Genomic DNA, 13,836 nt, shown 5'->3' with positions numbered 1-13,836 from the left:
TCAAGACAGGGGGTGTGACCACACAACTATGGGGCATGTCACGATGAGGCGTGGCCACTCCACTAGGCTGCTCCATAGAAACCCTCCAAACACTGTAGCATGCAGTTTTGGGTGTGCAGAGCAGCTGTGAATGGAAGATATATCCAAACGTTCTCAACTGAGGGACAAACATATCCCCAGGTAGGACAGCGAGACAGAGTCCTAAAATGGGGACTGTCCCGAACAATAAGGACAGTTAGGAGGTATGGCTAAGACCAAGACCATATGCATAGATGATATGCATAAGAGAAAAGAGGTCTAAGAAAAGACTTTTATGGAACACAGAGAAGACGCACAGAGGATGAAGAATTGGAATATATAAATAAATGATGATGATGATGAATGGGATACATTAAACATTTGGTCACAGAAATAGAAATAACAGGAAATCCTAAATAGTGTGATTCACAAAGACAAGATAAACATATGTTTTGTTTTGTATGTAATACACATCGTTAACCTTACAAAACAACATTTCATGCTACGATCATACGTGCAACACCCCCTTGCTCCTGCTAAGGAGAGTACATGTAAAATCGTTGTGTGTGTATCACTTCTTCATGTGCAACATCTACACCAAGGGCTAGATTTACTAAGCTGCGAGTTTGAAAAAGTGGGGATGTTGTCAATCAGATTCTAGCTATCATTTATTTAGTACTTTCTACAAAATGACAGCTAGAATCTGATTGGTTGCTATAGGCAACATCCCCACTTTTTCAAACCCGCAGCTTAGTAAATCTAGCCCCAAGTCTTCTTAGTCTGGGTATGGAAGAACGTGGATGTAACAATCGCCAGGGGCGACTTGGGGACCCCTTGTAACCACACACACTTTGCACAACTCTGACACATGATAAGATTGTTCTTTTCTAGAAAAACATTTACTTTTAAAATATATATGTTAAATAGATGTACAATTAGGGAATAATATTTAAAATCACAAAAAGAGGTTGAGTATTAATATTAAATATGGATGTTATCGTTTTTATGTAATTTGATATTCTGCTAATTTCTAATAGGCTCCAAAATTCCCTTTATAAACTAATTCTAACTCACTATAAAATATCACTATATCGAACGCCTATATATATATATATATATATATATATATATATATATATATATATATATATATACCTATCATATCCCACCAAATTACTTTATAATAGCCTGAAAGTAATACTAAATTACACTCATTACATAGAATAAACATAAAATAATTAATATTATAACACATTTAAAACTTCATATTTCGCAACATTGATTCTTGCAATACCCCTCACTTCCAGGCCAGGCTGTTGTTGGTGCACTTATAATACCATTGGTGGCTACTTCTAACTTAACTATATGTACATTTTATTTGCTCCAGATATGTATTTTAATTCCATATCACTAATGATGCAGATGAAATCATAAATTGATATACAATTCAGTCTAAAAAAGGTATTTCTAATGACTATGATAATATACTGAATGGAGATATACCACAGTCTTTTTCAGATGATATATTGAATGGATCAAAATGGATGGATCCTTGCCTTGACTCCACTACTCCCTACATCTCCAACCTCATCTCTATTCACACTTCATCCTGCCCACTGTGATTGGCCAACGATTGGCGCCTCTCTTCCCCTCTGACAACCCCATCTCACTTACGTAATCAAGACTTCTCCCGCGCTGCTATCCTCTATTGGAAAAATCTTCCTCGTTTCATCAGAACATCCCCCAGCTTCAAACAGGCATTACAAACCCACCAATTCTTAAAAGCCTCTCAGTCAACTGCTTAACTACACACCTTGTCGGTTACCTCTCCCTCTCATCCCTTCTTCCCCCTTCCTCTCTCGCTCCGTGTGATCCTGTCCCTATTCCACCCTTTGTGCCTTGGGTATTTCTGCCCTTCCCTTTAGATTGTAAGCTACTTTGAATAGGGCCCTCTCTCCTCCTGTTTCCACCACTTTTAACTTTGCTCTCCAGCTACTCTGCCCACCTCCTGCTTGGACCTTCTGCCCACTGACTCCACTGTTTTCTCTGCTCTTAACCTGTTAGCTGCGCCCACACTCTTGGGCACAGGTTCCCAGCTTGTGCTGAATATCCCTCACCATTCTTATTAGCTGTGTTCTGAGATACCTGGGTTAGAGTGTTACTTGTTTATTGTACTGTACTGTTCTACCTTGTACTGTCCTAATGTTTGTTCCTGTACGGTGCTGCGGTCATTTTATGGTGCCCTATAAATAAAAATTAATAAAAATAATAATAATCATCAATATCACAGTCTCTGAAATAAGCATTTATACTATTGCAGATAATATCTTGAATTTATCTATATCACAGTCTTTGAAATAAATATTTATACTGATGCAGTTGTTAAACCAGAAGTTAAAGGGAGATATAGATTTATGTTATATAAGGATATGAAAGTTTCTCAGGTTTACTCACAAGATCTGGGGTTTGATTATATCACTTTCTCACTGTTCCTTTTCCCAGAGGGTTGATTTCTCAAAATGATGTTTCACCTCACAGATGGTTCAGATTCATAGATAATTCTCTTTACATATATTTCTATCATCAGATGGTTTCATACAGCCTTTTACATACATATCTCTTAATAGATAAATCTCATTAATATGTATCTGTTTTCACAGATCTGTCTCCATTAGTTGTCTCCTCCTCACATAGTTCTGTCTGCTCTCTCCTTCACCCTGATATTCAGTAAAATCCTTATTCCTCCAATCTTCACTGTAACTGACACACTCCGTAGCCAGTTCTGGTGCAATTGCGCAATATCGTTCCAGCCGCCGGGGACTCTGGGATATCTAGCCCCAGCCAGCGCTTGCTTCTATATTTATTTTAAATTTCCGTTCGGCGGCAGATGTTACATTCAATATAATCATACTGTCTCCTTCACCTACCGATATCAGCCGAGTACTTGTACCCAGTTAGAATCCCTGAATATAGTTTAGGAGAATAATCAATGTGCACTATAGTGCCAGCAGCACAATATGTGGGGCCTAACTACAGAAGGACCTGAGTGCACCTCATGGATTTTAGCTGCTGTCCAGAAAAAGAACGTTCCATTTATATTACTGTGACCTGCATCAATCTTCTTTTGATTACACACTTTGGAGTAGATTTTAGAAAGGTGAAGTGGAGATGTTGCCCATAGCAACCAATCAGATCATTGCTCTCATTTATCTAGTACCTTCAAGTGTTGTTTTTAGGCCACATCTCTAAAAGGAAACAGCCCTTTGAGAGCCATTGGTTTGATGTGATACGATAGCAAAATTTATAAATGTATTGCTCATTTTCCCAAAAATATTTTTTCTGGGACAAACCTTTTCATGATCTAGTTCAGTAAATATATTTTATATTTCTAGGCATTATATAAGAAAAATCAGGATTTTACATCTACAAGAGTTATTAAGCTAGAAAGATTAGGGAAGGGCTACCAAAACTGTTTATGGGCTACAAAACATATCGTAAAACAATTAAAGAACGTAACAAATACACTTTAAAGGAGAGAAGAGACAGCTGTCATATGAGAGACACTCTAACTCTAAATATTACAGGTATTATTGAAGGTTAGCAAAGTAGAATATTTAAATACAAGGGAATATCCAGAAGATGCCATAATGTGAAATTGCAGGAGAGACTGAAATCTAAGGAGAAGGAAACATTGACAGAATGTATGAGAGGGGCATAAGTCTACAGGCAGACGTGGTGGGCACTAATACCATTTAATAATTCAAAAATAGAATGAGAATTATAGGTAACATTTCCTACAAACACTCTATAATGTCTCAATGTTTCTCAAACGCCTAATGATAAAGGAGGAAAATAAATTCTTTACCTGACCAGCAGTGTCCAGTAATTCCATGGCAACCATTTCATCGTCAATTGTTGTCTGATGCCGATATGTGGATTCTAAATAACATGAACACATGCAGATGTGAGAAATGTCCAGTGTGCATCCTATTTTACCGTCACTGACAGTTCTATATACTGTCCAAACAAATAAATGTTATAATGACAGCCTTTCAGATAACTTGTTACATGGATATACACTCAATGGCCACTTTATTGGTTACTCCTTTCCAGTACGTTGTCTGAATTCTTTGTGGCATTTACTCAACAAGGTGCTAGAAACATTCCTTAGAGATTATGGTTCATGCTGACATGATAGCATCACTCAGTCACTCAGATCTGTCGGCTGCACATTCATTCTACGAATCTCCCATTCCAGCGCTTCCCAAACGCACAATGTCTTCCATGGCTTTACTTCCAGAGTGCATTCAAGGGGCGCGGCAGCGTAGGCTGCTTTCCAACTCTTCCCATCCCCTTGAAATACACAATCAATTGTAGCCAACTGTCCTGATTCTAGTGTGGCAGTCCCAATTATGTGTGAATGTATGTTCTAACTGCAATAGTAGTTGTGATGTATGTCCTGCTTCACACTGTACTGCTTATTAAGGGCAAGCTGCTTACCTCTAACTGTAGTACATGCAGCTTTCCCTTAATGAATAGTACAGTGTGAAGCAGAACATACAACCGAACTATCACTGCAGTCAGGACAAAGTCACACAAAACCGGGACTGACCCACCTGAATCAGGGCAGTTGGGAGGCTGGGCTGCCATCTCCCTACCTGTTCTTGAGGCTTCCGCTACCTGCCACAGCTCTGTTAAGCTCTGTTGCTGCTTCTCTGGACATGGTAATGTTGGAGCCCTGTTTGAAAAAAAGTGAGTGAACCATTTAGGCCTCCCTCCCCAAATTAGTCCTGACATTAAATCAACACACGTTTAATAATTAGGCCTCCCTACTTGAAACCAGCTCAACATTAAACTCAACCCCATGTTAAAATAATAGCCAACAAACCACCCAGCATTAAAAAATGCCATCACCCCACCTTAAATTAATAGTCACTACCATGACCCCACTATTAAATTTAATAGCTCCCACCATCAAATAAATTTTACCCACTAATAAATATATCCCACCCACTATTAAATCATTAGCACCCACCGACACCATTAAATCAATACCCACCCTCATTAGAGGAAGACCCCTAAACACACACACTTACCTTCTTCCATATGGCTATGTAGATTTTAGTACAGAAGTGGAAGTTGCTCAATCAATTTATAGGTTCATAGAAGGTGCTTGAAAGGACGGGGTTATCCTGAAAGGAACAAACACAGAGAAATATTCCCCAGCACACTGCTACAGTGGCGGATCCAGGGAAGGGGAGGGGGGGGGGGGGGTGAAGGCGTCCTGAAGCCTTCGTCACAACTATTGAACTTCTCTCTTTGAAGTTCTTGATGATCCGATAAATGGTTGATTTAGGTGCAATCTTACTAGCAGCAATATCCTTGCCTGTGAAGCCCTTTTGTGCATAGCAATGATGACTGCACTTGTTTCCTTGCAGATAACCATGGTTAACAGAGCAAAAACAATGATTTCAAGCACCACCCTCCTTTAAAAGCTTCCAGTGTGTTATTCTAACTCAATCAGCATGACAGTGTTGACAAGGACAAGGCTGGAGATCACTCTCTCACCTGTGTCAATGAGAGAATCACTGACCTGCTGTCAGGTGGTCCTTTTGTGGCAGGGCTAAAATGCAGTGAACATGTTGTTTCTGGGATAAAGTTCATTGTCATGGCAAAGAGGGACTTTGAAATTAATTGCAATTCATCTGATCACTCTTCATTACATTCTGGAGTATATGCAAATTGCCATCATATAAACTGAGGCAGCAGAGTTTGTGAAAAATAATATTTATGTCATTCTCAAAACTTTTGGCCATGACTGTACTTCCTTATGGGATACGACTAGGTTTAAAGAATTGGTCTCAGTAGAGGGTTTCTCTCTGTGGTCCCAATATGGGTTGGAGGTTACAGGTCAACTATATGCAGCTGCTATCTTAAATAATTTGATAAGTTAGGTGTGAATTTCAATATCCCTTAAATTATGTTTTTCCCATATCTGCAGTTCCGCTAAGCTATAGCGTCACAATTTGAAAAGGCAATACCAGCCTTGGTGTAGGCTCCCATTAGAAAGCTGCTTCAACCTCTTGGTTATAAAGGGACTGATCTCTTCTGTGTACTCCTACCGTTTGTGTGAATCAACTGTCAATGACCAAGTGCAATTAAGAGAATAGTAGGAGGCCGATTTAGGTCCCCTTACTGTTAAGGACTGGGGCGTTATTCTCAGTAGCTCAAGTTACTTTACTGCTTTATTAAGGTTTCAACAGATTTAGGTATATATTACACATAGAGCGCATTTGACCCCTACCCAGGTAGCAAAATTTGTCTGGGACCTATTTGCATCGCCTTTGGGAATGCCCAACAATTTAGGGCTTTTGGCTTATGGTCATTTCTTGTATTAAAAAAAAAAAGTATCTCTTTTCCCCTACGGCCACTTATATTTTTGGGTTACACATGAAGGGTAGAACAAACTATATGTATTGCATTTATTTATGTTGGCCAAGGTCTGCATAACCTGGTTATGGATGGCGCCCACAAGTCCATCGATTCATAATTGGATCTCGTAGGTCAACTCCTAGATAGGTCATGAAAGCTTTGCCTACAGTAGTAGGAATGCCTTGCCAAAGTTTGACATTATCCGGGGTAGGTGGTTTGATTCTCCTTATGCTTTAGCCTCTGTGAGAAGGCTGATCCTAGATGACTGAACCTGCTGGTGCCCATGTTAACTGACATGTACTATATTGTTGTTACCGTAGATACTATTCTCTGTGTATATATATATATATATATATATATATATATATATATATATATATATATACATATATATATAGTCAAGTCCATAAATATTGGGTCCGACACAATTCTCATATTTTGGGCTCTATACACGACCACAATGGATTTGAAAATGAAACTAACAATATGTGCTTTAACTGCAGACTTTCAGCTTTAATTTGAGGGTATTTACATTAGGTGTGGCCAAATCAACTGTTTGGAACATTCTTAAAAAGAAAGAACGCACTGGAGAGCTCAGCAACACCAAAAGACCCGGAAGACCACAGAAAACAATTCTGGTGGATGACAGAAGAATGTTTTCCCTGGTGAAGAAAAACCCCTTCACAACAGTTGGCCAAATCAAGAACACTCTCCAGGAGGTAGGTGTATATGTGGCAACAATCAAGAGAAGACTTCACAAGAGTGAATAAAGAGGGTTCACCACAAGATGTCAACCATTTGTAAGCCACAAACACAGGAAGACCAGATTAGAGTTTGGCAAACAACATCTAAAAAAGCCATTACAGTTCTGGAACAACATCCTATGGACAAATGAGATAAAGATCAACTTGTACCAGAGTGACGGGAAGAGAAGAGTATGGAGAAGGAACGGAACTGCTCATGATCCAAAATATACCACCTCATCAGTGAAGCATGGTGGTGGTAGTGTCATGGCGTGGGCATGTATGGCTGCCAATGGAACTGGTTCCCTTGTATTTATTGATGATGTGACTGCTGACAAAAGCAGAAGGATGATTTCTGAAGTGTTTCGGCCAATATTATCTGCTCATATTCAGTCAAATGCTTCAGAACTCATTGGACGGCGCTTCACAGTGCAGATGGACAATGACACGAAGCATACTGCAAAAGCAACCAAAGAGTTTTTTAAGGCTAACAAGTGGAATGTTATGCAATGGCCAAGTCAATCACCTGACCTGAACCCGATTGAGCATTTCACTTGATGAAGACAAAACTGAAGGGAAAATGCCCCAAGAACAAGCAGGAACTGAAGACATTTGCAGTAGAGGCCTGGCATAGCATCACCAGGGATGAAACCCAGCGTCTGGTGATGTCTATGCCTTCCAGACTTCAGGCTGTAATTGACTGCAAAGGATTTGCAACAAAGTATTAAAAAGTGAAGTTTGATGTAGGATTGTTTAGTTTGTCCCATTACTTTTGGTCCCTTAAAAAGTGGGAGGCACATATAGAAACCGTTGTACTTCCTACACCGTTCACCTGATTTGGATGTAAATTCCCTCAAATTAAAGCTGAAAGTCTGCAGTTAAAGCACATCTTGTTTTTTTCATTTCAAATCCATTGTGGTGGTGTATAGAGCCCAAAATAGGAGAATTGTGTCGATGTCCCAATATTTATGGACTTGACTGTATGTATGTATATATATATATATATATATATATATATATCTCAGTCAGCAGACATCACATTTATTGTCTGTTGTAAAGGAAAGAGAAGGAAGGACAGTTTTGCAGTCCTTTATCTCAAGAATGATTTGCATGATAACGGATGATGGTTTGTTACATTTTTTTATGGTTAGATTCTTCAAATCTGTGTGTGCTGAATACAAATTACCTTACTGTAACCCCATTCCTACTGTGTCTAATACACCGTCACATTCACCACAATCTATTAAGCCTGCTTAGTAAAACCCATATAAATCTGGTAAGACTTTGCAACGCACATTGTTATACAGGGTGATTCAAAAATCGCAGTACACCCTTTTATTTCAAAAACTCTACAGGAATTGAGCCGCTTGGCCGATTTCAAGATGGCGCCCATGTTTGGTACATACATAGACCACGTCACCCATACCTTACTGGAGTATTCAGGTTTCCCAATTTCCTGTAGAGTTTTTGAAATAAAAGGGTGTACTGCGACTTTTGAATCACCCTGTATATTAATTTCAATACTTAAAGATAAACCCAAAGGAAGACTTAAAAAATAACCGTTATTTTGCCTTTAATGCTGTAACAATCGTGTTACTGTTTAGAGACTGTGGGCCTGAGTAATTAAGAAACTTAAGTATGAAAACGTACTCAATTTCTTGCCTAAGTTTCTTAATGAATCAGACCTTGTAACATTAAAGACTTCTGAAGTCTACTATTGCAATAGCAATAAATGTAGAAACATTCATAAATTTACTTTCAATGGGGACAGTAATATGGAAAAACTCACCCAACGTTGGGTCATACTCCCAGATGAATCTTTTGGTTAGGAATCGCACCACAAGAGCTGCAAAACAGAATACTAACTATGGATGTATGTGCATAATACAGTGTCCTAATAACATGGGCTAAGAAATAAATTCAAATAATCATTATCGTGATCATTATTTATTCATATAGCGCCACTGATTCCGCAGCGCTGTAGAGAACTCATTCACAACAGTCCCTGCCCCATTGGGGCTTACAGTCTAAATTCCCTAACATATATAAATAACATACATAATATAGTAAACATACATAAATAATCCGAGAATTAACATAAGTAACTCACAAGAAGTGATAATAAAAAAACACTGATATTAGTTGGTTTCATAAATATTGTTATGCAAATGTATCGATTTTATGTACGTCTCCTTCGGGTCTCGAATGAAAGGCGGCTTTCTTAAACGCTTGAATATCCATTGAAGAAGTGATCACTACTATATAGTCTATGCATTCATCAGTGGCCCCTGGTTCAGACTGTCTTCCTGCTCTTTACTATAAAAAGTAAACTAGTGGATCTCTTCAATAAGGTGCTTGAGGTAACAACCTTTCACAAACCACTACCAGGACTAGAACTGTTGTAATCCCTAAGCCAGGTAAAGAATAAATCTCCTGTTCTAGCTACAGATGCATCTCTTTCTTTAACACTGATTTAAAGCTTTATGTAAAAATATTAGTGCTTAGGATCAACACCATCCTGCCAGCCTTGATACATCCAGATCAAGTGAACATCATCCTGGCCCTAGATAATACACAACGGAAAACAGACTTAGAAAATAATTAGGCATTTGCACTGGTACTAGATGTAAAGAAGGCTTTTGTTTGGTGCGAGTTGGTTCTGCATACTTCACACTCTCTACTGGATGAGGTGCTGGACTATTTTATGGCTTCTGTTCCTGCTATATATCATAATGTATTGGCTCCAGACTCAGCTAATAGCTTTATATCACCACCCTGTACATTATAAATGGAACATGTCATTTGTCTCCCTTGATAGTTGCCCTTGTCATCCACCCTCAGGCTGCACAAATTCAGACCAATCCAGATGCACTAAACGGACAAAAATATTCGGATGCTTGACCATTACACCAACAGGGACTGTAATGACAATGTATTCAAATACATATACTTTAATATGGAGTTGGTCCCCCTTTTGCAGTGATAACAGCTTCCACTCTTCTTGGAAGGCTTTCTACAAGATGTAGAAATTCTGTGGGAATTTGTGCCCATTCATTCTGTAGAATTTATGAGGTCAGACACTGATGTTGGAGGAGAAGACCTGGCTCACAATCTCTTTTCCAGTTCATCCCAAAGGTGTTCGATAGGGTTGAGGTCAGGGCTCTGTGAGGGCCAGTTAAGTTCTTCTACACTGAACTTATCAAACCATGTCTTTGTAGTCCTTGCTTTGTGCACTGGGGCACAGTCATGTTGAAATAGAAAAGGGCGTTCCCCAAACTGTTGACACACAGCTGGAAACATAGCATTGTCCAAAATGACTTGGTATGCTGAAGCATTAAGATTGCCCTTCACTGGAGATAAGGGGCCTAGCTCAAACCCTGAAAAACAGCCCCATACCACTATCCCTGCTCCACCAAAATTAACAGTTAGCATAATGCAGTCAGGCAGGTAACGTTCTCCCGGCATCCGCCAAACCCAGACTCACCCATCTGAATGCCAAACAGAGAAGCATGATTCATCACTCCACAGAACACGTTTCCACTGCTCCACCGTCCAGTGTTGGTGTGCTTTACACCACTCCATCCGACGCTTGGCATTGGTCTTGGTGATGTGAGGCTGAATGCAGCTGCTCGGCCATGGAAACCCATCCATTAAGCTCCCACCGCACAGTTTTTGTGCTTACATTAATACCAGTGGAAGTTTGGAACTCTTCAGCTATGGATCAGCAGTGCTTTGGCAACTAATATGCACCATGTGTCTTAGCAGCCGTTGCTCTGTGATTTTACGTGGTCTTCCGCTTCGTGGCTGTTGTTGTTCCTAAACTTTTCCACTTTCTAATAATATCACTTACCATGGAAAATCCAGCAGGAATGAAATTTCACGAACCGTCTTATTGTAAAGGTGGTACCCTATCACAGTACCACACATCCTATCACAGTACCACACATCCTATCACAGTACCACACATCCTATCACAGTACCACGCTTTAGGTCACTGAGCTCTTCAGAACGACCCTTTTTGTATCACAAATGTTTGCAAATGGAGACTGCATGGCTGGTGCTGGATGTTATACACCTCTGGCAACGGGTCTGATCGACACACCTCAATTCAGTTATTAACAGGTGTGACCAAATACTTTTGTCCATATAGTGTATTTCTGGCACAAAAGCGGTGTTCAATCTCAACAACCTTCCTGATGAGCGAATACTAGCTGGAGAGTAATTTTAAATGACAAAGACACAAAATTAATTAACTCAGAGTTTTTACTTAGCAGGCACTACAGCACACATCAATGCAACTAAAATGTATGTTCAGGTCCTCCCACACCTATTATTTATAGTCCAAACTCTCTCCATAAAAGTACCAACCGGCACATTTATATTGCTTCAACACATTTCAGTTAACATTTCCCAAAATTTTCCAGAATTAGATTGACATTCTTCCAAAAGGGAATTGGGAATGTCCAGAATATATTACTTGGCATCCGATGTGTCCAATTGATAAAAGTGGGATCTTTGCAAACCAATTCTTGGTTGGAAATCCTCAAATGAGAGTGCTACATGAAAAAACTGTTTGCACCCCTTGCATTGTAACATGGTTTTGTCCAGGAGACTGAAATAAGAAGTTTCTCAAGTTAAGATCCTTAATGAATCAGGCCCATGATTATTAAGGTGTGTGTGACTAAAGTAATAAATATTCATATATAACTGATCCCTATGTACCTATTTTTGAAAAGGATGAAGATAAAGCAACCTGTAGCCAATCAGTGTGTGTGTGTGTGTGTGTGTGTGTGTGTGGAGGGGCAAGCGGGAAGCCAAATACTAGAAGTTAATTTGTGGGGGGAAAGCCCTTCAACACCCCAGACATGATCCTGTCACACTGATGCACCGCTATATGAAAACCGCTCAGCCACATATGACGTTAGTGTGTATAATCACACGATGAATGACAATCGTTCCAAAGTGGCTATTGTCATTTCATTTAGTTGGTCGTACTGTTTAATAATCTCGTTCCAACCCCTGACTGATCATGTACTGGGTATGCTCTCACGATCACCATCTCCATAGCATTTTTCAGCCGATGCCGGCAATGAACACGTCCCGCTGACTAAATGTACAGAGTGCTGTAGATGGAATAGTTTGTTTGTTCTTAGACTGAAATCTTTGTTTCAGAGTCACAGAAGCTAACATAATTTGTAAGGACATGTGAATAGTTATAACAAGGTGGTTTTAATCAGTTTGACAGGAATGAGTGAACGAGTGACTATTGTGCTGTCATTCTCTAAACAACTAGAACAGGGGTGTCCAACCTTTTAGCTTCCCTGGGCCACATTGGAAGACGACGAGTTGGTTTGGGCCGCACATAAGATACACTAACAATAACGATAGCTGATCATCCAAAAAACCATAGAAAACATAGTTAACATATATATTATATATATATATATATATCACTTTTTTTTCAAATCCCCCTATACTTACCTTTCAATCGCCCTGTTCAAAAAATCCTCTCTAGTAATTATACTATAATCACTTTTTGTATTGTTTCGATGCAATATCGTTTAAGCCAGGCATTGTATATCAGGGTGCCCTGACCAGGCCTGCGGTACCTGACATATACACCACTGTGACCCCAAATTGTGACCTGTTTTGATAATTACACCACTATGTTAGTTAAGGGATAACAACTTATAATGGGCCAAAGTGAATAATATATAATGCCCCATTAGTAATATAAGTAGAAGTATGTAGCAGGGAGATAAGGTCCATGATGCTCCAGGACCAGGTGACTTTTATTCACTTGTCAGTGTCCCTTGAAATAATAAAAAAAAAAACCCTTAACTTACCTTTTAATGGGCTTGTTCTTCTGTCCTCTTCTCTTCTTTTCTCCAATTCTGTGCTGCTGATTGTTCTTCTCGCGCGGGTGTCTCCTCTGTGCTGCACTCCGCAATGGATGTTGGGCGTGATGACCTCACACCCCACATTCACTGTGAGCGCCGCACGGAGAAGGAGACAAGGGAGGGACCCGGAGTACCAGCTGACGTGACCGCTTGACCGCAAGGTAAGTAGTTTATTTTCTTTTGCAGGATTTTTTTTTCCATTAAGAGCGCTGCCCCCTTGCCACAACCAAAACTCCTTCTGGGCCACATTTACAGGCGCGCTGGGCCGCGGGTTGGACAACCCTGAACTAGAGGACCAGGTGAAGAGCACAGATCTGACGGTAACTCGCGTCAGTGTGTACGCATGAATCGCCGTAACCATTGGACCTTTAGTCATTAGTAAAATCGTTGTAGATAACACGTCAGTCAGAAAATTCAGTGTGTACCTATTCTTTAAACATAGGAATAAAGTTCAGACATAAATCTGAGAAGAGAGATTCAGACACTTCTACACGGACATAATACAAGTCACATTGGGATCAATTCAATCCTTAGCCATGTGCCTCCTTTATGGCTGCAAAGGCACTCGGCGGTAATGTAATATCGCAGATCTTTGTGATGTTGGGGTACCATAGTACTCGGAAATGTGCACATCATGGATATGTCCAGCGGCACATCGCCAACCACTGAATTGGCCCAGTTGGAAGGAATTTGATTCCCCGCTTTGTTCTATAGAACAACGCTGGGTGCGCACAATTACTGTT

At 39.8% G+C, this 13,836-nt stretch overlaps 1 protein-coding gene across 5 annotated transcripts in view; it reads right to left on the bottom strand.

Annotated features, from left to right (window-relative positions):
• RERG (RAS like estrogen regulated growth inhibitor) overlaps positions 1–13,836 on the bottom strand; it is a 38,935-nt gene that overhangs the window by 14,574 nt on the left and 10,525 nt on the right. For all 5 annotated transcript variants that reach the window (XM_075210862.1, XM_075210861.1, XM_075210863.1 and 2 more), the window contains 2 exons: positions 8,983–9,039; positions 3,884–3,957 (listed from right to left, as the gene is read on the bottom strand). In XM_075210862.1, the coding sequence (XP_075066963.1) occupies positions 3,884–3,957; positions 8,983–9,039 (131 nt within the window). The remainder of the gene's footprint in view (positions 1–3,883; positions 3,958–8,982; positions 9,040–13,836) is intronic.

Source organism: Mixophyes fleayi, chromosome 4, assembly GCF_038048845.1.
Source record: "Mixophyes fleayi isolate aMixFle1 chromosome 4, aMixFle1.hap1, whole genome shotgun sequence".
NCBI lineage: Eukaryota > Metazoa > Chordata > Amphibia > Anura > Limnodynastidae > Mixophyes > Mixophyes fleayi.
This window is presented reverse-complemented; position numbering and strand designations above follow the sequence as displayed.